Raw genomic sequence first — 25,311 nt, 5'->3', positions numbered from 1 at the left:
TCAATAAAAGCATTATCAGTAAAATATAGTTCAGAACGGTTCCTTTCAGAGAGTTAAATTATTGATGCATTAACCTGTAAGAATTATTTTAATGCTGTGCTGCATGGTGAGAGTGTAAACCAGCCAACAGGATATGGAGCAGTAAGAGCTACATTTGATGTTTTGCATGGAAAAGCTTCTTCTGCAAAGTAGCTGGTAACTCTAGCTGTCAGATAAATAAAAAGTACAAGATTTCCCTCTGAAATGTGGAGGAGGAAAAGTGGAACGTCTCACTGATTGGAAATACTGGACTGAAGTTATGTACTGCAATAAATGTACTTAGAGCTGTTTTTCTGTGTGTGTGTGTGTGTGTGTGTGTGTGTGTGTGTTTGTGTGCGTGTGTGTGCGTGCAGAATCCTGCAGTACGGTCAAATGGCCATGTCTACTGACACCAGCGACCTGCGCGTGACGAAGGTTCGTGTGGAGGCTGGAGGAGACAAGGGGCTGCTCAACCTGCTGACCGACGACACCGTCTTCTACGTGGGAGGTTATCCCAGTACTTTCACTGTAAGCAGGGGGCTCTGTGTGTGTGTGTGTGTGTGTGTGTGTGTGTGTGTGTGTGTGTGTGTGTGTGTGTGTGTGTGTGTGCGTGCGTGCGTGTGTGTGCGTGCGTGCGTGCGTGTGTGTGTGTGTGTGTGTGTGAGTGCCCTTTGAATTCAATAAAAGCTGCTCCACTGTTTGCGATGGAAACATCCACACTCAAAAACCGCAACGGGTGATTTTGTGATAGCTGGCATTTAGCCTCCACCCTGTATTGAAAGCATTCAAGCTAACATTAATGTTTGCTGTTTTGTGGTGTGCTAACACTAGGGGTGTGTGGAGGCACCACTATTTGTATTTGTATATGAATTTGTTTTGGGGCAAAATGATTCAGATTCAGGAAAAAAGTGGGTTTAAACCGGAAGTAATTTTTTATTTTTTAATCACTGGATTTTAACCACACATCAATACAAACTGACTGAGATTCCTGAGTTCCTGATTATTCAAACTATATAGGTTTACAAAACCCACTCTACCGACGATGTGTTCAGCAAATCAAAAGAAATATGTTATTCACATTTTTTGGTGCACAGTGACTCTACTGTCTATTCTTCTGGTCTCTCTCCATCCGCTACGAAAGATGTTGTGTTAAATTAAAGGGCTGGATGTCAATGACAGCTCAAGTAGCGTTATCCATGGCAAGCAAGCTCAGATTGTGAGGTAATTGCATGTATTATTTTCTGCCGAACTTTAGAAAAATGTCCGGAAAGGTAAATTTATTCAGCAGAAAGCCATTATTTGTTACTTGCCGAATATGGATTGGGATTCAGGTGCATCTCTAGACAACACAATAAATTAATGGCAATCCACATGATTTTCACTTTAAATAGAGGATCGCTACGTCTTTCCAAGCGATAAACATACTCCAGAAAGCAAATAATTATATCCGATTATGCAGGTGTCTGGCTAAAGTTTGTTTTAGCTCAACTTTTGTTTAGATTATAACAATACCTAGCTGTATTGATATACACTACTCAAAAAAGTTAGGGATATTTGGCTTTTGGGTGAAATTTATGGAAAATGGAAAAAGTTCACGCTACAGTGATATTATATCATGAAAGTAGGGCATTTAAGTAGAAGCATGCACTGGTGATTTCCTCATCTCAAACCATTTATTGAAACAAAAGCCAACAACAGTGGTGGATATACCACAACAAAAAATGTCAGTGTCAATAACTTGTCATGTGCCCTTGAGCATCAATTACAGCTTGACAACGGCGTCTCATGCTGTTCACAAGTCGACTTATTGTCTGCTGAGGCATGGCATCCCACTCTTCTTGAAGGGCGGCCCTCAGGACATTGAGGTTCTGGGGTACAGAGCTCCGAGCCTCTACACGGCGACTCAGCTGATCCCATAGGTTTTCTATAGGATTCAGGTCTAGGAAAGTGCAGGCCACTCCATTTGAGGTACCCCAGTCTCCAGCAGCCGTTCCCTCATGATACGACCTCGATGAGCTGGAGCATCAAACACCTGATGTGAATTTTGCCGTTAAACTCCTTGTTAGAGAACAGCAACTTGTGCAAAAAGTACTGAAACATTGAACAGTTGGACATGTGCATTCAAAGGTTTACAGAAGGTTACATTAAGTTCACCTGTAAAGGTTAGAATGCATTTTAGGTTCATCCTGAAATTTCACCCGAAAGCCGAATATCCCTAACTTTTTGTGAGTAGTGTATGTAGTCCAGATGGTCTGTGACACAAGTGCGTTTGGTGGAAGTTGAGGCTTATCTGGCGAAACATGAGGACTATATCAGTACAAACATAAGGTGTGTAACTATTGTTTACCTCTGATTTGTTGTCTTGGTGTTCAGCCTCCTCCCCAGCTGGCTCTGCCAAACTTCAAGGGCTGTATTGAGCTGGAGACGCTGAACGAGGAGGTGCTGAGCCTCTACAACTTTGAGAACACCTTCCAGCTCAACACCACAGAGGAAGTGCCCTGTGGCAGGTCGGTCACACATTTAGTTATTTACCTGTGGTGTTTATCGAGTTTCAGTCCCTTAATTGATGCAAAATGTGATGAAGGTGATGAAAATGTATAGTCAGTAACCATAACGATCATAACACAATCACCATTACAGACAAAATCCAATAAATGGGTTTTGATGAGTTTGCCCTACACTGCAACAGTAAATACGATATAACAAAGCAGGGAAAAAAACATTTTCTTGTATTTTCGCTTTTCTCAATTTTCTGTTCTGTTAGGTTTGATGTTCAGTTATGTCTGGATGTTTTTCTGTAACAAAATGACGCGTTGGATCAGAAATACATTGGACCTCCTCTGCTGTATGCTGTCCAGTGGAGGAGAAATGTTTTTACGAAGGTGTTTTATGTGAAATCCCAGGAGCAAGCCGGCGCTGACTCAGCAGTGGGTGAGCGACGCGGCGTATTTCGACGGCACCGGATACGCCGAGATCACCTTCAAGGAGGACGCGGGCACGATACAGCGCTTCGAACAGGAAGTCAAACTGCTGTCGCACAACGGAATACTGCTCATTCTGCAGAACGGGGTGAAGACTCACTCACTCACTCACTCACTCACTCACTCACTCACTCACTCACTCATTTGTTCACTCACACATTCATTCCATATGGAATCATTCATGCATTACACTATTCCCAACATGAACTACATATCTACTTTCACCTCACAGCTCTGACTCATTGATTAATCTGTTTCTTTTCCATTTATTCATTCATTTTTTTCTTTAAATTTAATTCATTCATTCATTCTCATTCATTCATTTCTTCACTGTGGAAGGTGGAAAGTAGCGAGTCACTAAATCTGTTATAAAGCCATGTTTTCTTTTTGAGATTAATGGGTTTTGAAGATGGTTCCTGACAAAAATAAATTGAACAAACTAAATTCCTTTTGTTGTGAATTCTTCATAAATCTAGATTCACTTTATTACATTCACTTGTTTCATGTATTCAGTCATTAATACATTTATTCAGTTTTTTCTTTCAATTGAATTCTTTCGTTCATTTTGTGCCCTCTGTCTCCGTCGTCAGGACAACTTCCTGTGCCTGGCGGTGCTTCAGGGCAGGCTCAAGGTGTTCTACGATTTCGGCGGTGAACTGAAGGAGCTGGAGCCCAAAGACACGATGTTAGAGCACCTCAAGATCAGTGACGCCAACCCCAAAAGCGTAAGTCTGTCTGTCTGCCTGCTTTTGTTGGAAACATATGGTGCAGCTTTGGTGGTGCAAAGTTGGATCATTCAGGGTTGTGTTTTTTGTTAAATTCAAAGTAAAAACCCTGCTCATCATGTTTGACCCAAAAATAGTTTAGCTTGTTTGCCTTTTGTATGGAAGAATCAGGCCTCATCCAATTTAAAAGCAACAAAAAAACCACAACCCTTCTTTACAATATTACAAGTTCTGTTCTGGTCTTAGAGCACCTTCCAAACAAATCAAATTGCATTTCTCTATAAGCGATTGACAAAATGTAGGATGTTAACTGTGGATTTAGAGTTAAATGAAGAATGATTAATTGAATGAGACAACAATAAAGGATGGGCATTTCAAATGATAAAAGATAAATAATATAAAAAATAAGAAAGTAATAAAAATCAACAATAAGAATTATGACATGCCACACAAATTTAATAAATTTAGTAAAACAGTATAAATGATTGTAAAATAAAAATTACTGACAGTGATATTGACAGTATGCCTCCCTGGACCTATTTATTGCAATGGAAGGAAAGTTTTTAATGGAAATTCCACCTTCATATGGCCCGTTATGCAAGGTCTAGTCTAACGTAAGGCGGTTCCTTCAAACTAACATTAAAACTTTCCATCGGACTCGGAAGCCAGGCGTCTCTTCCAAACTGCGCGATTCACGTGACTGACCCGACTGACCGAAGAAAAACGGCGATTGTAGCCGAGACGCGACAAGTTTGCATGCCTGAGAAGTGCGACTCCAACTCTGTGCTGTCTGAGAATAACTCAAGAAAATACATATTAAATACTTTTAGTTAAATTTATTGAACAACTGACAATCAAACCAAGTTTAAAAGTATAAAATATGACAAGCAAGTCCTCCTCGACTGAACCTACTTCAGCTGCAGCCGCAGTAGGGTGGCCATACGTCCGGATTTAGGCCGGACAGTCCAGAATTTAAATGCCTTGTCCGGCGTCCGGCGCAGCCTCAAGCCGGACGCTTATTTGTCCTCCTTTTTGGAGTTGCACTTGAACGCAACGCTGGCCCAGACTGTACATCGATATCAGTCATATTAAAAGTCATAGACTTTTAAATTACAATCCAGAAAGTGCATTAATTGGATGCGCGTTAGTTTTTCTCCTCCTGCGCTGCTGTGTGCTCATGCCGGAGTGCGTGTGTGTGTGTGTGTGTGTGTGGCGCTGTCTGAAGTCTGAAGTCACTGGCTAACAGCAGCACACTGGCTTAGCTTGTCTATTCAGAGAAGAGGTATCACTTCGGCTTATTTTTCAATCTATGTTATCACAGGCATACTACTGCTCATTCATTGGTAGCTGAATTGTTAGGTCTGTTTGATAAGCAATTTACATTTTTGAAATAATAATTTAAAATATTGGTAAATTAAAAATGCGGAGTAGTCACGTGACTACACACGCTGTGCACGTAGTACAACGTCTTAAAGGGACATGAACAGGCCTACCTACACAGCCAAAAAAGACAAAAACAACTTTTATTTATTTATTTTTTTTTTTAAATACCGAACATACCAACATGAGCAAAGTGACGTCGGTTATCGTCATAAATTTCAGTATCGGTAAATTTTCGGTATATCGCCCAGCCCTAAAATATATGGGATTTTAGTTTGCGTTTACGTCTTCTTTCTGCATATAAAATAGTTCCCCACAACCCTTTTTTTGAGTTGTTGGTAGCACCCGTCGTGGTTTCAGCCTGTAGCTCTCTAATGGTTTGTGTGGTTTTGTGGCGGGCAGCTGGAGATCATCATCCTGCGCAGCAGCTCCAAACGCATCGTGGTGAGGAACAACCGCATCCCGCTGTACAGCCACCAGTTCACCGAGGACATCCCCTCCTTCAGCGGCAGCTACTTCCTGGGAGGAGTCCCAGAGGACAGGATGCCTGACAAGTGAGCACGCACACGCACACACACACACACACACACACACACATACACAATCATGCAAATGCACAAATGGTTGCGCTCTTTTTATTTTTATTTCTTTGAAGTGTTTGATTGAAATGTTTTCTTCTCCTCTCCCCCTTCTCTCTCTCACTCTCTATCTCTCTCTCTCTTTCTTTCTCCCTCTCTCTCTCTTTCTTTCTCCCTCTCTCTCTCTCTCTCCATCTCTCCCTCTCTCTCTCTCTCTCCCTCTCTCTCTCCATCTCGCTCTCTCTCACTCCCTCCCTCTCTCCTTCTCTCTCTCTCTCTCTCCCTCTCTCTCTCTCTCCCTCTCTCTCTCCATCTCTCTCTCTCTCTCTCTCTCCCTCCCTCCAGGCTGAAGCCTCTGTTCCCTAAGCACGGCTCTCTGAAAGGCTGCTTCAGAAACCTGAAGGCGCTGGGCTCTCACATCGACCTGAAGAGGATGAAGAGCTCGGGTGTGAGCTACGGCTGTGCCGACGACCTGCTGGTATGACGGCACTTTCTCCACTCGTGTTTTTATTCAAACTGTGGAAAACTATGGAAAAGTTTTCCAGGAGTAACACAGATATTACTACAATCAGGCAGACCTGAAGACCTCTAATGTGTATACACACCGTATATCCTGACCTGTGTGTGTGTGTGTGTGTGTGTGTGTGTCCAGGTGGCCCGTGAGGCTCACTTCTCCGGTCAGAGCTACCTGGACTTGGCTCCAACCAACGTCCCCAGCCTCAGAGACAACTTTTACACCGGCTTCGGCTTCAGGACCGACCAGAAGTCTGGACTCATGTTCTACCACCAGGCCCAGGTAGGCACGATACAGGTGTACTCTGTACTTCAGGGGGGTTTTAAACACGTTCATATTTATTACATGTAGTGTCTCACACACACACTGGTAACACGTGACTCTTGCCCCTGCAGGATGGAGTGTGTCAGGTGTTTTTGGATAAGGGTCATGTGGTGGTGAGGGCCGGAAACAGCGAGATCAGGACACAGAAGACTTACAACGATGACAGCAGTCACTACGTGGCTCTCTACATCAACAGCAACGGGTGGGAGCAGCTTTCACGCGGTCGCATCATCACATCCCGTGGCTCCACTGTGTGATCATCAGACTCAGACTCAGAATGTGTCGTGGCTCTTATTTATTACAGGCTGCGTCTGTACATGGACGACACGCTGGAGAAAGGGAACGAAGGCGGCAGGCTGGGCGGCGGCGGGCGCGGCGCGACACCCTCGGCGGGCACCATCTTCCTGGGAGGAACACCCGACCAAACCCTCAACAACCTGACGGGCTGCATCAGCAACCTGTTCATTAAGAGGTGAGGAGGCACCACAAATAATCTTTAAAAAATTAGGATAGGGCTTTGAAAATGTCATCAGTAAAGCATTTTATAGAATTTCTCTTTAAGCAGATAAATATTAATATTATAGTGAGGGGCGGGGGATCTTCAGGAGGAAATAAAAAGGCAACAGTAGAAGCCAAGTAGAATTGGTGAACATCGTCAGAAAGCTGGGAGCCTGAAGATTAATTTGAGATGCAGCTCATAAGTCATAAATCTGTAATAAACACTGTGTTTTGGTACTTGTTTTATTTATTCGGTGTGTGTATAAGGGCTAGAACATTATAACCCAGATAGCAAAATACAGTGATTCAATGTTGAATTTTGGTCAAATTGGTTATTAGGCCCTCGCCCTCCCTTAGGGAGAAGGGCCTATTGTTTTTGTATCGTTTTTTTTTTTTTTTTGGTTGAGGTTGATAAATCTATGTTGATTCAATGTTTAATTACAGCTACCATTTCAACATTTGAAAAAATGTTGTAGAATCAGCATTGTATAGATGCTGGTCCCCCCCCCCCCCGCGACCCCAGTGAGGATAAGCGGTTTAGAAGATGAATGAATGAATGAAGAGTAAAGTGATTATATTGGGCTTGAATGAGGCATATTTAAAACCTACAGATGAAGGTTGAAAAGTGATGTAATGGTCCTTTAATAATAACATTGTTGCAATGTAGAATCAATGTAATTTCAATGCATTTATAGCTGAATCAATATTGATTCAATGTTCGGATTGATTGACTATTCTACATTATTTCAATGTTGAACATAATGTAGTTGAATAAATATTGAATCAATGTTGAGACTGATTGAAAATTCAACATTATTTCAATGTTGATCATAACGAGCGCTTTCAATGTTATTTTCAACGTCTGACATCAACGTTGATTCAATCTTAAGCCATGACCATATCTCAATGTTGATTCAATGGATTTTTGCTTTCTGGGAAGGGTGATCATTCCCATGCTTTATTATGTGTCATAAGCTGTTGCAACAATTTTTATGCTGATACCATTTGTTACACAGATTTGGTACAAAATGTAACCATTTTTGACCACTAAAAAATTAGTAACAAAACAAAACAAAACAAAAAAAAAAAAAAAAAAAAAAAAGGTCAAAAATCCCTCCGAAATACCACATTAGGACACCGAGACCTTCAGGATCACCTTGGAAAAATTCATGCTGTTATTTGGTATGAAATCGATCAGTTTGGTGCCCATCAAGCCCATTTTCTTGAGGTCAGAGGACAGTTTTCCCCTCGTCTCGCCCTGCTTTTCCTCCGCTCAGAATCGGTGGTGGCAGTGACAGTCCCAGGGCAAACCTTGTGTGTGTGTGCATGTGTGTGTTTGGCTCCTCGGCTCTGCTAACGTTTCCTGCGTCGCCTCCTCAGGGTGACGAGTCCTCAGATGGTTCTGAACCTGATGAAAGCCCGAGAGAACGTCAACGTTCCCCTGGACTGTCCCGCCGCCAAGAAGCCTCAGCAGATACTGGCCGCTGCGCCCAAACACGGCAAGAGCCACAAGGTGCACGCACACACACACACACACACACACACACACACAGAGAGCATCTCAACCACCTCAACACAGCAAGAAACTGAGAGCGCTCATCCCTCCTCCTCCTCCTCCTCCTCCTCCTCCTCCTCCTCCTCCTCCTCCTCCTCTGTGTGTGTCTGCAGGGGAAGCACAGGAAGCCGTCGGGCTCTCGCAGTCGAAACACACGCGAGTCGTGCCAGCCGGAGCTCTCGGCCCAGGAGAGCGGAGCGACACACTTCAGCGGCTCCACACACAGCTACCAGAGATACGACACACTGCCCAGCTCCTTCAGCACTGCGTCAGTGTCTCTCACTCACCCTCTCTCTCTCTCTCTCTCTGAATTACACACTGCAAACTGCAAACATTTCTTTGAATGAAAAATACTTCAGTACATTGCATTCAGTTAAAAAAAATCCCAAGCACTGCAAAAAGTCAAAATCTTACCAAGATTATTTGTCTTATTTCAAGTCAAAAATGTCTTATTCCTAGTGAAAATATCTCATTACCAGTGGCGGATACAGAACATGGCTAATGGGTGGGCCTAAAAAATTCTGGATGGGCCTGTTATTTCATTTTGTTTATTTTTTTAGATAGACATGTATAAAATGATATGATGAAAGAAAAAAAAACTCTCGGTAAACGAGCCGAGAGGTTGTAAACGAGCATAAAATACACGTTGGAAAAAGGACATTAAAACATTTATTTATTTAGTTAGTTATTTTTTGGTCTTGAATCTGATAGGGTGGGCAAGCTGTCAATCTGGGTGGGCCTACGCCCATCCAGGCCCACCCGTAGATCCGCCTCAGCTCATTACACTTAAAATAAGACATGATCACCTCAGAAGTAACTTGTTTATAGACAATTGTCTCTTGTTTCAAGTGAAAATTTGCTTGTTTCATTGGCAAAATTTGTTTCTTGTTTCAAGCTTATTTTCACTTATTTCAAGTGAATTTTCACTTTTTCCACTGGCAAATTTTGAAACAATGAAACAAGCAAATTTTCACTTGTTTCAAGTGAAAATTCACTTGAAACAAGTGAAAATTGTCTAAAAACAAGTTACTTCTGAGCTGATCATGTCTTATTTTAAGTGTAATGAGATATTTTGACTAGAAATAAGACATTTTTGACTTGAAATGAGACAAATAACCTTGGTAAGATTTTGCATTTTTGCAGTGAGGTTTTTGGTGATTGCAAATGGCCTCATAGCAATAAGCTCTTGTTTTATCTTGTTATGACAAAAAGATCAAAGATTAAAACTAGTTTCTGATTTGTGGCTTCGAATTCACAAGTTAAAGGAAAATTAAAGGGGAAGTTTTTTTTTTCTGTCCCCTCAACATCGATGTTTTTTGTTCTGTTTTTCCAAGATAAATGCAGCCAGTTTCAGTAATAGCAATAGAAATGCATTTGTTGAGTAAATAAAAATGGAGACTTGATATATGTGAGTCGACAAACAGAGACACTAAACTGGCTCAGAGGTGAAAAAAGGCTGTGCGTGCTGTGAGATGCTTTCTGTGAGGGAGGTGTGGTGTTTCACGGCGGCTCCTCCCTGTTCGCCGCAGGCCGCACGTCTCGCTGGCGTTGAGGATCAACTCGTCTGACGGCCTGGTGCTGCTGGTGGGCGGCGGCCCGCACAGAGGAGCCGTGATGTCACTCGGCGTGTCGGACGGCCACCTGCTGCTGCTGCTGGACGGAGGGAGGAGGAAGGTCAGCCTGCGCAGCCGCAGGAAGTACGACGACGACCAGTGGCACACGGTGAGGGCACGCACCACGGTCACGTGACCTCAGACACAGGAAGTAAACTGTGATTCACATCAGTTTCAGAATCAGGATAAATATCAAACACTGGCCAGCATTAGAGTCTTCTTTTTATCTTTATAATTTACACTGTTGTCAGTTTTCTACTGATGTGTGGGTGGATGTTGTAGGTGGTGCTGTTTTCCTTTGCTTAACTACCTAATTCTTCTTCTCCTGTTTAGTCTGAACAAACCAGAAACATAAAACGTGTCACTTCCTGTGGAGCGTTTAGAGAAGACAGTGGAAATCTCACGGTCACAAAACAGATATTTATTAGTAAAAAAAAAAAAAATGTTGCAGATTTGTTTCATGTTTGATCATTTAATGTTGATTGTTTTAAAATGAGAGCATCAGAAGAACTCACTTCAGTTCCTTCATCAACAACCAAAAACAGGGAGTGCAAAAGTCTTGCTGTTGCAGTAATATAAGCTTTAATAAAAGAAACATAATAATAAAAGAATAGCAGAAAAATTAGAATGTTTTTAGAGAGAGTAAATCACGTAAGCAGAGAGAAATCATCAAAAAATCTCAAAGTATAGCTTTGCTGAAAAAGCTGAACACAGACATGTTGTGACTATTTGTGTTTGAGATGTGTGTGTGTGTGTGTGTGTGTGTGTGTGTGTGTGTGTGTGTGTGCGTCTGACCCGTTGTGCTCCTCTCTCTGTCTCTTCAGGTGTTTATAAAGCGCGAGGGAGAGAAGGCCAGTCTGATCGTGGACGGCATCAACAGCCAGTCAAAGAGAGTCCCAGGAGGGGAGCGGAGTCGCCTCGCTGGGCCGCTGTATGTGGGCGGAGCCCCGCCCACGCTGACGGTAACGCCGCCGCACGCTCCGTCTGCTCCTTGAACTCCCAGCACCACCTCACATGTACCTCAAGTCTTTAGTTAGAGAAGTTAGAGGACGTGCACCGTCACCAACAGAAAACTGGAGATGTCCTGTGCATCGTTTTATACACAAACATCAGCTGCTCCCAAGTAACCAGCTACATTTCCTCATGTTACTGTAATTAAAATCACTTTTTGGTGTACTTTTACTCTTTTGAGGTGTTTTAAAAGTTAGTTATTTTACTTTTACCTAAGTCCATTTTTGCTGAAGTGTTGTACATCACCACATTTTAAATCACATCCGCTACAGACAGAGAACAGATTCCACATGCATTCATTTATTTCAGTTTTTCTCTTTTAATTATTTGATTGTCTTTTTTATTTCACTGCTGACAGACTGAGAAACAGTATTTCACTCTCAACGTGTTTGCAAATGTACGCTGAAATGACAATAGAGTGAAATCTTGAAACCTTGAAACTCTCTCTGTAAGCAGCAGAACCTAGACCTTCATAAACAGATTGTGTTGTGTTTACATTTTTTCCTGTATAATAAGAATAAAATAAAACTCTGTTCTGTTCTGTTTTACTTGTATTCTGTTCCGTTCTGCTGATTCAAATCTCCGTGTTTCCGTTTCCTCTGGCCTGCAGGCTCCAGGCTCAGGCGGCTTCGTGGGATGTGTCAGGGATCTGAAGCTGAACGAGGCGCCCGCAGGAAGCCCCGCCCACAGCCAGGGGGCGGTGCCCTGCTTCCAGAACCCTCTGCAGCCCGGAGCTTACTTCTCCAGCCAGGGGGGGCACCTGGCCGTAGGTGAGCGCCGACACGACCTTGGCTTTTATCGGTCCTGTCGTCTTGTTGTGTTCTAACCGATCGCTCCCTCCTCTCCTCCCCCGAAGACGAGTCTTTGGTTCTGGGTCGGGATCTGGAGATCCAGCTGGAGGTTCGGCCCGTCTCGGACTCGGGGCTGCTGTTGCATGCTGGGACATCGGCAGACCACCACCTCAGCTTGGTCCTCAATCAGGGGAAGGTAAGACCTCTGCTCTGTTAACCAATAAACCTGCAAACCCCAACCTGCTGCTCATCGACTGAGGCAAGAATGAACCGCCAAGTTTCAGTGACACCAGCATTGATCTCTCTCTCTCTCTCTCTCTCTCTCTCTCACTGTGTGTGTGTGTGTGTGTGTGCAGGTCACAGTATCAATGAACAGTGGCAGCGGTGAATTCTCTACCTCCTTCACTCCTGAGGAATCTCTGTGTGACGGACGCTGGCACACCATCACAGGTCAGTTTACACACACACACACACACACACACACACACACACCCTTCCTGAATGGAGCGGTCATGGTGTTTTATCATCATATTGATATATGTGTGTGTGTGTGTGTGTGTGTGTGTTTTCAGTGGTGAAGAGGAACAACATCCTGCAGCTGCACGTGGACGCAGCCAGCGAGCACATGGTCGGCCCCAAACAGAGCCGCTCCGCAGGGGGCAAAGAGACAGTTTACCTGGGGGGAGCACCTGGTGAGCACGCACCACACACACACACACACTCACACACACACACACACACACACACACACAGCTCTGTGCATGCTTTCACAAAACCAAAGGGAATGTATACTGCTGTAAAGTCATTAATTTACCACATTCACCTCATTCTTGACTGGCATGGAGTTTATCAGTTTGATGGTAAATCAGGCTGTTATACTTAGATCTTATTCTTTATTTATTTTTTTTTTTTTTTTTTTTTTTTTATTTACTTAATCTGTAATCTGTGGATACTGCTGAAAAAAATGTGAATTTCCTGCGGGATGAATAAAGTATCTACCTACCTACCTACCTACCCTAAAAAAAACAAAACTTTTTATGATCTCAGTAGTTAAACAGATTTACGTGAAGCTTTGTGTTAAAGTTGGTCATGTGACAGGGAGAAACTGACTTTCTTTTCCCACTGACCGCAGACAGGCAGGTGTGTCACTGGGTGTGATTAACTTTTTGTGAATTTTTGTAACTTTTGGACCTGACATATCTTGCATATTGTTGAGGGAGGGATGGGCCAGTTGATCAAATTCCTAGCCCAGCACCTGCCATTCATCTTGATAAGCTGTCATCTAAAGAAAAAGCATGTAGAGGCGATGGCTAATGCAGTCAGTCTGCAAAAAAAAAAAAAAAAAAAAAAAAAAAAAAAATTAAAAATGCAGATGTCCCCATATTTTCCATTATTGTTCTGACTTCTCTGTGCACTGACCACACCCACAGCAAATATTACACACCCCAAAATGACATCACTGACACTGGAGAGACAATTTCAAGTAAGAAATGTAGGCATAAACGGTGCAGATCAGAAACACACATGTATATTAAAAAGGTTCATTTGGCCTACAGATGAATATTAACCACAGCTTTTTCTTTTGAAAGGCCTGTAAGGTCAAATGCCTCTGATGAAGGCTGCAGAGGCAAGGTAGCCGGAACTTGTCAGGTACAAACTTTTCACCTTACAGGCCTTTTAAAAGAAAAAGCTGCGGTTAAGAAACACACATGGCCCGGAAATGTACAATGCATCTTGTTTATGAATATTTCAATGTGGAAAAAGTTGCATTGAGGGAGCGTGGCTGCTCTGACATGCGGTTCCCGTGTGTGTCCACCAGATGGCGTGCCGGTTCCTGCTCTGCCCGCCGGCCTGCCCTCCTTCCACGGCTGCATCCGCAGAGCGACGCTCAACCAGCGGCCGGCCATGCTCAACAAACCGCTGGCCGTGCACGGAGCTGCAGGCACACAGGGCTGCCCGCACATGTAGCCCCACACACACACACACACACACACACACACGCTTATCCTCACATTCCCCAACTACAAATTACTGGTGGTGGGTGTCTTATGTTACTGTAGCTAATTTAAAAAATAGATATATATATTAAAAAAAAATATTTATTTTTTATTTTTGAGAAAAGTGTATATTTTTTATTTTTCCGTTTTGTCCTCATTACTATTCCAGGTGTGTGTGTGTGTGTGTTGCCACAGGGTGCTATGAAACAGAGCTGTGTGAGGCTGGAGATGCACAGATACTGACAGTGGTACAGGACAAGACGCCGCAGGGACGAGATTAATGAGACTGACATCAGATCTCAAAAAAACCAAAAGTCACACATTAGCAATTAAAGCAAAATCACTGATTCTTGTATATTTGTTGTAAATTTGATTATATTCTTTTTTTTTTTTTTTTTTTTTTTTTGACGTCCAATCCCTTAATCAGTTTATTGTTGAGGTTAAGGGTTTTTTTCAGAATGGACTCACACACACACACACACACACTGAGGAAGTCGAACGTGCCGAGTTGCTGCAGTGTGTTCTCCGTCACACACGAGTGACACGGCTGGGCAACGCAGAACAGCGACTGAATGAGCTGAAGCCTCCATGTACAAAAGATTTAGTTTGACTCAGCCTAAATTCTGCTGGTCATTGCTTCTTCTTCTTCGTCTTTTTTTTTATTTTTTTATTTTTGCAGAATTAATCATCTGCATGGCTCAGAAATGTCGCCCGTGTGTCATGGCCTTTGTATTCTTCACTTATCGTGTCTCTTCATGTCTGCAGCCAGGAAAAGCTCCTTCACCTCAACATCACATGAATTTCAAACGTGACTCCAAATAGTTTTCCCTCTCTTTGAGCAGAAAACATTTTAGCTCAGGGGAAGAGGAAAAAAAAAAAAAAAGGAAATCTCAGCTGAAGCTGACTCTGACTTCCTGCTCTTCAGCTCTGCTTGTAAAATATTTCTCCCGTTTTCACCCTGTCAACAAGCTCCATCCCCTCGAGCCTCACAGACCCATCCAGCAGGAATAATCAGATCCATCCACATCATATGAAATTATATAGAAATGCACATTGTATATTTTGGTATAACCTGAACTATATGGATTTATATATGAGGGGTTTTTAAAGTCCCCCTGCAGATTGTGAGTTCTGTGTGAATCCAGCTGTATGAGCACAGGTGAAGCCACGGCCCGCTGTGACTCAGGGCTTCATTTTGCCAAAAAAAAAAAAAAACTGTTTTCAGAAGCAACTTTCATTTTTGTTTCATTATGAATGAACAGAGCAAAGATGAGTTCAAAAACCCTGCCAAAATAAGTTTGTTTTTTTTTATTCTAACACCATCTGCAAACTGTAATCTAACACAAATGGACAAATCGCCGCACGTTGTCCAATCTGAACGCTTGAAAAATGAAACACAACCTTGCAAATGTGTTTTGATGAATTTGTGCCGAGCTTATTATTTCAGCTGGGTTTTATCCACATATGCAGCCAGGAAACTAAGGCTCAAATTTTAGCTTTTTTTTTTTTTTTATTGTTAAACTATGAAAACCACCTCAATGATTTTTTTTTTTTTTTTTATTCACATTCACCAGCCCAGTTTATTACATCCTCGCCCCCCAGCTCCTCTCCAGGCTGCCCGTCTCGCTCCCTCATGCGTTGCCATGAATCCCGACTGAGTGTGAGGCTTTGTGTGAAATATAACTGCTCGTTTCAATATCTGCACAGTAAGAATAAGCTGTCCCTCCCCCACTCCCCCCTCCCTGTGTTGTAAATGTATTTCTGAATAAATTTCTTTCATACAAACTGTTGTCTACCTCAGAGTGTTTTCTTTTCCAGCTACAAACTCACTCACTTCACCATTACAATGTTGTTGTTGTTTTGTTTTTTTTTTTTATCTTTTATTATTAAGAAGAAATCACACAAAGGCAGAAATGATCAGTACTCAGGCTCCTCACCAGTTTGTGCTGCGGTATCACAAAATAGAAAGACAGAAAGTACGAAAAACAAACAGAAAAAAAATAAATCAAGGCGCAATACCAAAATATTCTCTCTTCAAACCCCTAATAATTTTTTCTCCTTGATAGATTTTTGGAAGGAAAGCAGTTCTTTTGTCCTCTCAGAGCGGAAGGAGGCAGAGCCGCAGTCGGGTCACTGCGCTTGACGGTGGCGGCCATGTTGGTTCCTGAAAGGTGCAGTTGGTCTTGTTCTAGAAAAAAAAAAAAAACAGGATCAGGCAGCAACATGGCCGCCACAGTGAAACCCGAGCTCACGTCTCTGCTGAGGCTGTTTGTGCTCAGCTGGAGCAGACTGGTGCCTTTGGTTTGGAAAACACTTTAAGACGACAGAGAGGAGGTGAGAGCGAGGAAGAGGAAAACTCAACAGGAGGAAAGGAATGGCAGAGAGCGGACAGAGACTCTAGTCCAGACTCATGTCCTCGTCGTCGTCCTTGTCTTTGGACTCGCCTCCCTTGCTGCCCTCCATGGCTTTGGCAAACGCCTCCACATCTGGACAAAAACACAACGCCATTCATTAAAAAAAAAAAAAAAAAATGTAGAGAGACAAGAGTGTGTCTCATTTATTTGTTAGTGCTGTGAACACTGATAAAAACCACTGATGTTTTCTAGGGCTGCAACTAATTTTCATTGTTTATTAATCTATGGATTGTTTTTTTCAATTAATAAATTAAATCATTTAATATACTGTCCAAAATAATGACAAACTCAAAGTGACATCTTTTAAATTACTTCCTGAGTCTGATCAGCTGCCAAATAAATAAATGAATACATTTTGCAGTTAAATCTTGACATTTGTGAAGATGTTGTTTTAATTCATACTTTACACAAACACCAAAACAATTACCACAAACTTACATTGATTAATTTTCTGTAGACTGATTTACTGATAAATTAAATTATTGTTTAAGCTCTGAAGTCTTTCTCTGCATTGTGGAATAACAGGAATTACTACTCCTGCACTGATCAGTGCCTGAAAAGAGTACTGCTGTTCACAACCTGTGATGTCGAGTGCGTGTGTGTGAGTGTGTATGAGTGTGTGTGAGCGTCACCTCCTCTGTTGGCAGCGTCCACAGCCTCTGCTGGCAGGCCGAACTGGCTCATGAGCGGCCCGAGCTGCCCGGACGCCAAGGCGCTGCTGAACATGCTCATCGCCTGAGAGAGGAGGGATCAGTCAGATGCACTTTCCATAAACTAGAGCTGCACAACGTGGACACAACATACCTCGATGTGTAGGCCAAATATCTCGATAACGTTATGATCCACGATATGATCCACGATATGACTGTGGGTTCACACTTATTTGAAATTTTAACTGTAGCAACAGTGTCCTAAAACTGATATTGTCCATATTATTGCCTTTTGAGATATTAATATCACATGTTCATATCCAGATAATGACATGATGAGGATATATCGTTCAGCCCTCCCATAAAGCAAAAAATCCCAAGAGGATCTTTTGCCTTTCTGGTTTCTCTCTTTCTTTACTTAAGAGGATAAATATGCTGGAGGTGATTTTTTTCACCATCAGCGAGAAACTCTGAAAGCTTTAGCTGTTTGAAAATCCCATGTGCGGGAAAATGCAGAGGCTGCTCTCTTTTCTTTGAGGGAATGATTTATTAAACATCTTTAAAAAAAAGTAGCATGTGTTTTTGAACTGCACACTGAGCATAAGTTATGTGTACCTGCATGTTAGAAAAGGGCTTTGTATGGAATTCTAAAATCTTTCAGGACTTGGGAAGATCAAGTTCACTGTCCGTTCACTATCCAGAGAAAAGGCTCCCACTGGTGTGTTTGTGTGTGTGAGTGTGTGTGTGTGTGTGTTGGTCCCACCTGCTGGAACTGTGGTGAGGTGAGTGTGTTCTGGATCTCCTCGGCGCTCTGAGGTAGACTCTCCCCGCTGGGCAGGAAGGGCAGGAGCCTCTGCTGCACCTCGGCGTTGGACAGGATGGGGGCCATCATCTCCGGGGTGCAGACACTGGCCAGGTCCACTGCAGGACACGGACACACACGGGAAACTGAACTCGTGCTTTTTTGGAATATGTACTTATTGTCGTTCCCCCATGCCCCACAGCAGTGGAGTAAGCTTCAATTCATGGATCTCATTCAAATAATTTCTCTAGATTTCTGTCCCTCACCTCCTGCTCCCTGCGTAGCCGCCATCGCCGGGACGTTCATGGTGGCCAGGATGCTCTGCAGGTCGCTGAGCTGGATGGGCTGGTTTGGGGCGGGACTTCCTACGGAGGCAGGGGCCAGTGGGGTCTGGGCGGAGGCTGGGAATGAGGATGGGGGAAAAAAAAAAGCAAGGAGCGGTTAAAAATCCAGCTCTGACAGATAAGAGAAGACATAAAGTCAGGCTGAAGAAGCTTGTTGCAGGAAACCAGTTTTCCCCCCAAATTCAAAATTCTTAAAATTCTCCTCATGTTTAGAGTTAATACTTATTAGGAAAAGGCAACTGCAGAGCATCTGGTTTTGTGTAACACATAATGTGCCCTGTCATGACTATAACCAATTAAAGCCCATTAAAAGCACAGAAAAACCTTAATTCCAATAGGAAACAATAAAATTGTGAACCCATAAAATCAAAAATTTGTGTGCCCGCTATTTTTTTCCTCAAAAGGCATTTATGATATCATGCACTCACAATATTTTACACTTGTAATGCATTTTGAGCACCACTTCAGGTAAAGTGTTTCCAAGCCTGTTAAATGACAGAGTAATGATCAGACGGATGGGCGGTGGGATGTGTTTAAAGCACCTGGTGTGGAAGGAGCCACGCCTGTAGGGGAGATGGTGGAGGCGGCGGGGGTCACCGGGGTGGTGGGAGCCTGAGAGGAGCTGAGCCTGGGAGCTCCACCTGACGACGGCGTGGCGGCTGCTGATTGGCTACGAGAACTAGAGGACAGAGGAAAACACCTTATTAGTCCAACTGTGTATGGTTAAAATGTGAACTGCCTTTTAGGACATTTTCCTCAGACTAGTCTTAGTTCCAGTTTGCAGCCTGCTGACCTGGAGGAGGAGCTGCTGGTGGCCGGGCCTCCGCTGCCCAGCAGACTGGCCAGTCCTGGTCCCGCTAGAGCTCCAAGACCTCCTGCAGACAGGAACAAGCAAGTGGAAATGAGTCCCCACTGAATTCATTTCCTGTTTTATTTCAAGCAAGTACAGGGACAGAGACGCTGCACTTTGTGTTGCCGTTTGTTGAGAAGAAAGGAGGAGGAAAATCAAATAAATCTGTGCCTTTATCCTAAAACCAAGAGAATCCTATACATGTAAAAAGCATCTGTTTCAAACCGACTTCTCTGTGCCTTCTTTCATAAAGGACACTTCTATTTCTTCATGTGGCGGTCAGCTGACTGACTGTAGAGCAAAATGTACCACATGAAAAACACTACTCAGCACGATGAAATAAGGACTTTACAGAAAGTTTGACCAAACAACATGAACAGCTCCTGACGTCTCCACCTGCCCTGACAGCGGCAGGAGCAACAGCGAGGAGAGGAGAACACAGAGCTGTGCTACAAACACTAGTATTCTACGAAGCTTCATTCTCTTGCTGACCATCTGACTGTCAACACTGTGGCACCTGGCAGGAGCTGATCGGCTAAATGCTCACCCAGTCCGCCCAGTCCTGTTGGTCCGATCAGCTGCATCAGCTGGTTGTGGCTCATGTTTCCCAGCAGGCTTTGCAGGCCGCCCTCTCCTCCCAGGGCGGAGAGCTCGTGGCTGCCGCTGCCCCCGCTGCCCGGCGCTCCGAGGATGGGGGGGTTGTTCAGGTACTCATTCACCTTCCGACAGTACTCCTCGTCCTTGTCCGTCTTTGGCTCCTGATAGAAGGAGGACAGGACAGAGTCAGCTGACAGCAGGGGCTACTCGCTTTCCCTCCTTTATTTTTCACTCCATCTCCCTCAGTCTGCCTGTACAGCACAGATAGGAACTCCTAAATACACATAGGCAAACTATATTTCCTCTCACCTGCATCCAGAAGAACAGTCTTTTGGATCCGGCCTTGAATTTCAGCACATAGACCCGTCCGGTGGTGCACTGGTTCACCCTCTTAAACTCACAGTCATCAGGGAAGATGATCAGGTCCTGGAAAAGCAAACGAGGACATAAAACACCACAGAACATAAAGCCTCCACAAAAGAAAAAAAAAAACGACATAAATGCACTTCTCTCAACTTTGACTGACTGACTAAATCACAGTCCAACAACTGCCACACTCCAACTGTGAAATAAAGACTCTGAATTTTAAAAAAGCAGCAAAAAAAGTTATGTGTCTAAGTCTTGATTTCACAGGTGGAGTGCCGCCTCCAGTTTTCCCTTAGAGTCACTGCAAAATGTAACACACGTCTGAGGACTGCACTATAATCTGCCACTGAATTTCAAAGTGCAATCACACCAGTTGATAAACACTGAGTACGTTTACATGCACGCCATATTCCGGTTCGGCTCAATATTCCGGTTAAGGTAACTGCGCCGCGGCAACTGGAATATTCCGTTTACATGTTACTTGGCATGCCCCCGTGTTTCGGCGTATTCCACTCTCTGACGTAATGCGACACTCAGCCGCGGGGGGCAGCAGTACACGTATAGGCGTCTGGTCTGCCGGAAAAACAGACGAAGAAGTCTTCTTCCTCGTCTTCTTCTACTTTTTCTTCTTCTTCTGTCGCTATTTCTATGTTTTCTCCCATCGATATACTCCGTGATATTTAAGTCTTTCATTAGCTGAAGGTGGACTGCAGTCTCCTGGCTCTTGCTGCTGTTCGCCATGCCGTTTTCCCCGCTTGCAGGTAACCATAGCAACAAAAACGCCACAGAAGTCCTTGTGAGTCGAGCATGCGCAGTCGTGACTGAATATTCCGGTTCGGGGAGTTTTCCGACTAAGGTGGTTACATGCCCCAATATTCCGGTTGGAACAGGAATATTCCAGGGGGCTTATTCGGAATTCTCTCCAACCGGAATATGACCTTAATCGGGTTTGGTGCGTGTTTACATGACATGTGCGCAACCGGAATACTGCGAATATTCCGGTTAATACAGGAATAAGGTGTGCATGTAAACGTGCTCACTGTTAATCACCATTCTCTATTTGCATGTTCAGGAGCAGCAAACTAAAGAGTTGGTTTTGTCGTCAATGTGTTGGTTCTTAAAATTTATTACTGGTTAACCTGCTTATCTCTGGATTAAATTCTGCTCACTAACTGGAATGGAAATCTTAATAGGAAAAAAACAAACATAAAAAATCCCAAATAGGAAAACCAGGCATTCTTCTAAATGCCCTCGGCCTCTAGTATGTGGCTTTAAAGTTTCTTGAGGCTGTGATTATCCTAGAGGTCACAATAGGTCATTTTATACAGTGATGTCACGTTTCAAAAAATGCTCTCACTACATTGAAAAGACCCACAAGAGTCTCAGCTTTCCAGTCAAAGCCAACTGATGCAGCTCCAAGACTGTTTAGGCCCCAGTCTGCACACACACACCATTTTACAACAGGCCACAAGAACACATGTGGACTGCAGGGTTTGTGGGCCAAACTGCATGGGATTAGCATAAAAAAGAATCGCAATACTGAAGTGAATCGATTTTTCCCCATTCCCTAGGCAAGATGTGATGTAAAGGTAGAAACAGTTAATCACTCACATCATCCACGTTGCCGGTGGTCCTGTCCTTCCAGCAGAAGTGAATGAGGGAGTCGTCCGACTGCTGGATGTACACCATGCCTTTGCGTTTGTCCGGTGTCACCGTGCTGCCCTTGAGGCTCATCTTACCGGCACGAAACTCCACCAGATATTTACTGGAGGTTCCCCGAGACCCAGACACCAGGCTGGGGAAGAGCGCACCTGACGACATCTTCGGTGTTGGAGTTGGTAGGCACAGAAAAGGCTGGGGGAGGAGAGGGACAGGTTGAGTTTACAACACATAACACGCTGCAGTATTTACACCGTCTGATTCCCACGTCATTAAGATGGTCTTCCTTTTTTCCGCTCACATCATCATAAAATTCATACTCTGGGTTTTCTGGCTGCTGGTCAGACATCAGAAGACATTGCTTCAGAGTTAGCTCACTTTGACTAAATGGTTAAATGAATAAATAAAAAATAACCTCTCTCTTACTCACCATACATCATTAGTTACAGCCCCAAATACAAAGCCCAATTAAATACTAGGTAATAACTAGGTGAGGTCTCCTATCCCAATATTCCTTGATCAATATTTTCCATATTAGCCTATATCCTATTTAAGCTGGATCCAACCAATATTTTCCATGTCCAAACTCCTATTATGAATACTACCTGTTTTTCCTTTCTTTTTCCAAATTGTATGTGTTGACTTGCTTTTATCTTTCTTCTCTTATGGAAACTCTAAGCCATATCACAAGTGTACACTCTGTCTGTTAATGATAGGATTTGTGTATTCCTGCATTTACAGATTGTGTAAACTTACTTCCAGTGATCTCCTGCCTCGACAATACCACTTTTCAAGCCCCTTGAGGATTTTAAGGCAATTCTCCCTCGCATTTTCCCTGCTAATTTTATTATGTATATTTTACAAAGTTTCTTACATGTGTAAATTTAAAAAACAAACAAACCTCATCTCAGTCTATAATCCGTGTATCATTCGTTCTTTCTATTTTCAATTGCCAATCAAAAATTTAAAAAATGAAAAAGTGACTGGTTCCTTTGTTATTTGTTTTTTAATCTAATACCAAAATCCAAAATATGCCTGGTTTTTCATAGTTCAATTTTAGGCTCGGATCAAAAATACGAAATGGAAAAACGGGAATCAGGACTGAATTTGATTTTATTATTTAATTGGTCCGGTTTACGTGACCCAGAAGTTTGGTAATGAGTGGTAGCTCACAGCAGATCACAGCAGCCAGGAGCATTCAGTCCCGCCGCCCTGATCACCGCCACCATGGATAGTTATTACGTGTTGTTTCGAGGACCAAAGCGTGTGACTCTAAAAGAAGAGGACATGACAACCGAAAAAATCAGCTGAGTTTCTTAACAATGATGGGTAGTAGCTCCGGAGACCTTCTTAACCGATCTGGGAAACCCGGCCCTTTTCTGTGAAATTGCACAGTGGCGGTTCTGCCTATGTTGCCGCCCTAGGAGAAATTACTGGCTTGCGCCCTTCCATGTTACTACTCCTACCGCGGCACCAGTCGGCCGCGGCATCAGGCGGGCCGGCCACGGCACCGGACGGCATCAGGCGGGCCGGCCGCGGCACCGGATGGCATCAGGCGGGCCGGCCGCGGCACCGGACGGTACCGCGCCCACCCGGTCAGGTCTGCCGGATCTGACAGGTGAGTGTCCGGTGCCGCTCAGCTCAGCTGATTTTTTCGGTTGTCATGTTCTCTTCTTTTAGAGTCACAGGCTTTGGTCCTCGAAACAACACTAATAACTATCCATGGTGGCGGTGATCAGGGCGGCGGGACTGAATGCTCCTGGCTGCTGTGATCTGCTGTGAGCTACCGCTCATTACCAAACTTCTGGGTCACGTAAACCGGACCAATTAAATAATAAAATCAAATTCAGTCCTGATTCCCGTTTTTCCATTTCGTATTTTTGATCCGAGCCTAAAATTTAACTATGAAAAACCAGGCATATTTTGGATTTTGGTGTTAGATTAAAAAAACAAATAACAAAATAACCAGTCACTTTTTCATTTTTAAATTTTTGATTGGCAATTGAAAATAGAAAGAACGAATGATACACGGATTTACATGTCAGGCTCGCAAAAGAACTCATTTTAAGTCAGAACTTGTTTTTATACTCCAGTGAAGTGACATCTCTCTAAAACTGCTGTGAATAATGAAACTACAAAAAATAAAAGAGGAGCGACTTTTGCTCACTAATGCCGTTTGTTAATTTTTAATATATCAACAAAACAACAAAATATATCAACAAAAGTATGACAATAAAGTTCCTTGAATCCTTGAATCCTTGAATCCAAGAGCAGAGAAAATACCTGCAGCTAATTTAAATCTGTTCAGTGACTGACAGCTGCTCTCCCGGGCTGACCAGCAGACGTTTACTCACCAAGTTAACTTTACGCTGAAATATAATGTTTAATTCTTCATGTCTGTTGTCTAAACTATAAGAGCATGACACAGCAACTCTGATTTTTAAAGTTAACATCAATGTTGTTGTCACGGCTCAACTTTGAAAACTTCAAGCGAAGACGGATGACAAAGAGTTTTTGTGCGAAGCTAAGCTAGGCTAACAAACTTTGTTAGCCAGCTAGCCGGCTCTACGGAGTTTTGAATAGGCCTTGCTAACTGACAGGCTAACGTTAGCCCATGACTTGGCTAAACTGACTAACGACGGAGGGTGAGTTCTTACAGTCAAGAAAAAAAGACACAAACATAAAAAAGTAAGTCTGTCAACAGTGATGCTATTTAAGACACTTAAAGTCAACTTTATGTTTTAAAGTGTTTGTGTTCGGATACCTGGAGTTGTGCTTCTGGAGTTCAGAAGTTTCTTTCTTCTTCACGCTGACTGGCGGCGCATCTGATTTCCTCCTCCTGCTTCTTCTTCTGCTGAATGAAGCTGTGTGGCGGATCGCAAACCAACTCTTACAGGTGCATAGCGCCACCTACTGTACCGGAGTGTATATTCATAGCAGCATTTATATTGACATACACAGATGAATCTATTTAGAAAAAAAAAAAGAAAGAAAATAAATTACACCCTGTTTCCTAATCCTGTCTGTATCATGTGACCCATCAACACCCTTATAATTTCCCTGAAGCCCTGTCCTGTGCTCAATACTGATTTTAAACTCCATTCCAGAAACGACTCCATTAGCTAAATCTTTATTTCAAGTCATGAACAAAGAGGACAACAGCACCGCTTCAAAATACAAGAACTATTAAGACAATAAAACACAAAACTGTGTAAAAGAGAAAACTAAACAGATCTGACAAAAAAGAGAGAGAGAAATAATACAATTAAAATTTTTAGAAAACACTAGTGTATGACAACAAACTCACTTAAAGACTTTGAAACTATTGCATATGTTTGTTGTTATGATAGCTTAATCTTTGACAGGTATTGTTCCATTTTCCTTCATAAATACCAAGAACTGAAGTTTTTTATTTGTTTGTTTGTTTTTTGTAAATTTTCATTTGTGAATACTGCGAATATAAAATTATTAATATCTCCCACAGCCTATAAGCAAATGTGCATACAAATCGGGCACATATTTTGATATCACAGTGTAATCCTCTTTAGATTGTGACTTTTTTTCCTGTTTCTCTTCTCTATACTAAAAAAAAAAAAATACTCGATTGTTCTCACCCTCTTCAAACCATGTTAATGTGGATTGTC

The 25,311-nt window shown here is 43.0% G+C and overlaps 2 protein-coding genes across 3 annotated transcripts in view; one reads left to right on the top strand and one right to left on the bottom strand.

The window, feature by feature from the left end:
* lama5 (laminin, alpha 5) overlaps positions 1-15,534 on the top strand; it is a 151,434-nt gene extending 135,900 nt beyond the window's left edge. Inside the window, exons 63-80 of the mRNA XM_030056408.1 lie at positions 393-546; positions 2,392-2,525; positions 2,922-3,087; positions 3,590-3,724; positions 5,507-5,658; positions 6,028-6,160; positions 6,335-6,478; positions 6,592-6,722; positions 6,825-6,992; positions 8,399-8,531; positions 8,687-8,841; positions 10,103-10,295; positions 11,011-11,148; positions 11,808-11,967; positions 12,054-12,184; positions 12,345-12,438; positions 12,561-12,680; positions 13,808-15,534. Of these exons, the coding sequence (XP_029912268.1) occupies positions 393-546; positions 2,392-2,525; positions 2,922-3,087; positions 3,590-3,724; positions 5,507-5,658; positions 6,028-6,160; positions 6,335-6,478; positions 6,592-6,722; positions 6,825-6,992; positions 8,399-8,531; positions 8,687-8,841; positions 10,103-10,295; positions 11,011-11,148; positions 11,808-11,967; positions 12,054-12,184; positions 12,345-12,438; positions 12,561-12,680; positions 13,808-13,956 (2,590 nt within the window). The 3' untranslated portion in view covers positions 13,957-15,534. The remainder of the gene's footprint in view (positions 1-392; positions 547-2,391; positions 2,526-2,921; positions 3,088-3,589; positions 3,725-5,506; positions 5,659-6,027; positions 6,161-6,334; positions 6,479-6,591; positions 6,723-6,824; positions 6,993-8,398; positions 8,532-8,686; positions 8,842-10,102; positions 10,296-11,010; positions 11,149-11,807; positions 11,968-12,053; positions 12,185-12,344; positions 12,439-12,560; positions 12,681-13,807) is intronic.
* Positions 15,535-15,830: 296 nt separating this feature from the next.
* adrm1 (ADRM1 26S proteasome ubiquitin receptor) lies at positions 15,831-24,562 on the bottom strand. 2 transcript variants are annotated; one of them, XM_030056430.1, is made up of 10 exons: positions 24,432-24,562; positions 21,620-21,862; positions 19,952-20,068; positions 19,593-19,803; positions 18,989-19,070; positions 18,738-18,874; positions 18,118-18,252; positions 17,813-17,970; positions 17,032-17,134; positions 16,383-16,471 (listed from the first exon to the last, which is right to left on the bottom strand). In XM_030056430.1, exons 2-10 carry the CDS (start codon positions 21,827-21,829, stop codon positions 16,383-16,385), a joined length of 1,242 nt encoding a protein of 413 aa, XP_029912290.1. In that variant the 5' UTR covers positions 21,830-21,862; positions 24,432-24,562. The 2 variants fall into 2 exon arrangements, with proteins under 2 accessions (XP_029912289.1, XP_029912290.1); XM_030056429.1 differs by lacking the exon at positions 24,432-24,562 and having other exon boundaries at positions 15,831-16,471; positions 21,620-21,829.
* Between the last annotated feature and the right edge of the window lie 749 nt (positions 24,563-25,311).

Source organism: Myripristis murdjan, chromosome 7 (genome assembly GCF_902150065.1).
Source record: "Myripristis murdjan chromosome 7, fMyrMur1.1, whole genome shotgun sequence".
In the NCBI taxonomy this organism is placed as follows: domain Eukaryota; kingdom Metazoa; phylum Chordata; class Actinopteri; order Holocentriformes; family Holocentridae; genus Myripristis; species Myripristis murdjan.
Note: the sequence above shows the minus strand (reverse complement) of the source record. Positions and strands in the feature narration are given on the sequence as shown.

What these genes read in the sequence shown, in the direction of transcription:
- adrm1 (XM_030056430.1), bottom strand. Translation starts at nt 21,829, where the DNA reads ATGTCGTCAGGTGCGCTCTTCCCCAGCCTGGTGTCTGGGTCTCGGGGA. An exon ending in GACTGTTCTTCTGGATGCAG is followed by an intron (nt 19,804 to 19,951) that starts GTGAGAGGAAAT and finishes TCCTTCTATCAG; the next exon opens with GAGCCAAAGACGGACAAGGA. An exon ending in AACAGGACTGGGCGGACTGG is followed by an intron (nt 19,071 to 19,592) that starts GTGAGCATTTAG and finishes TCCTGTCTGCAG; the next exon opens with GAGGTCTTGGAGCTCTAGCG.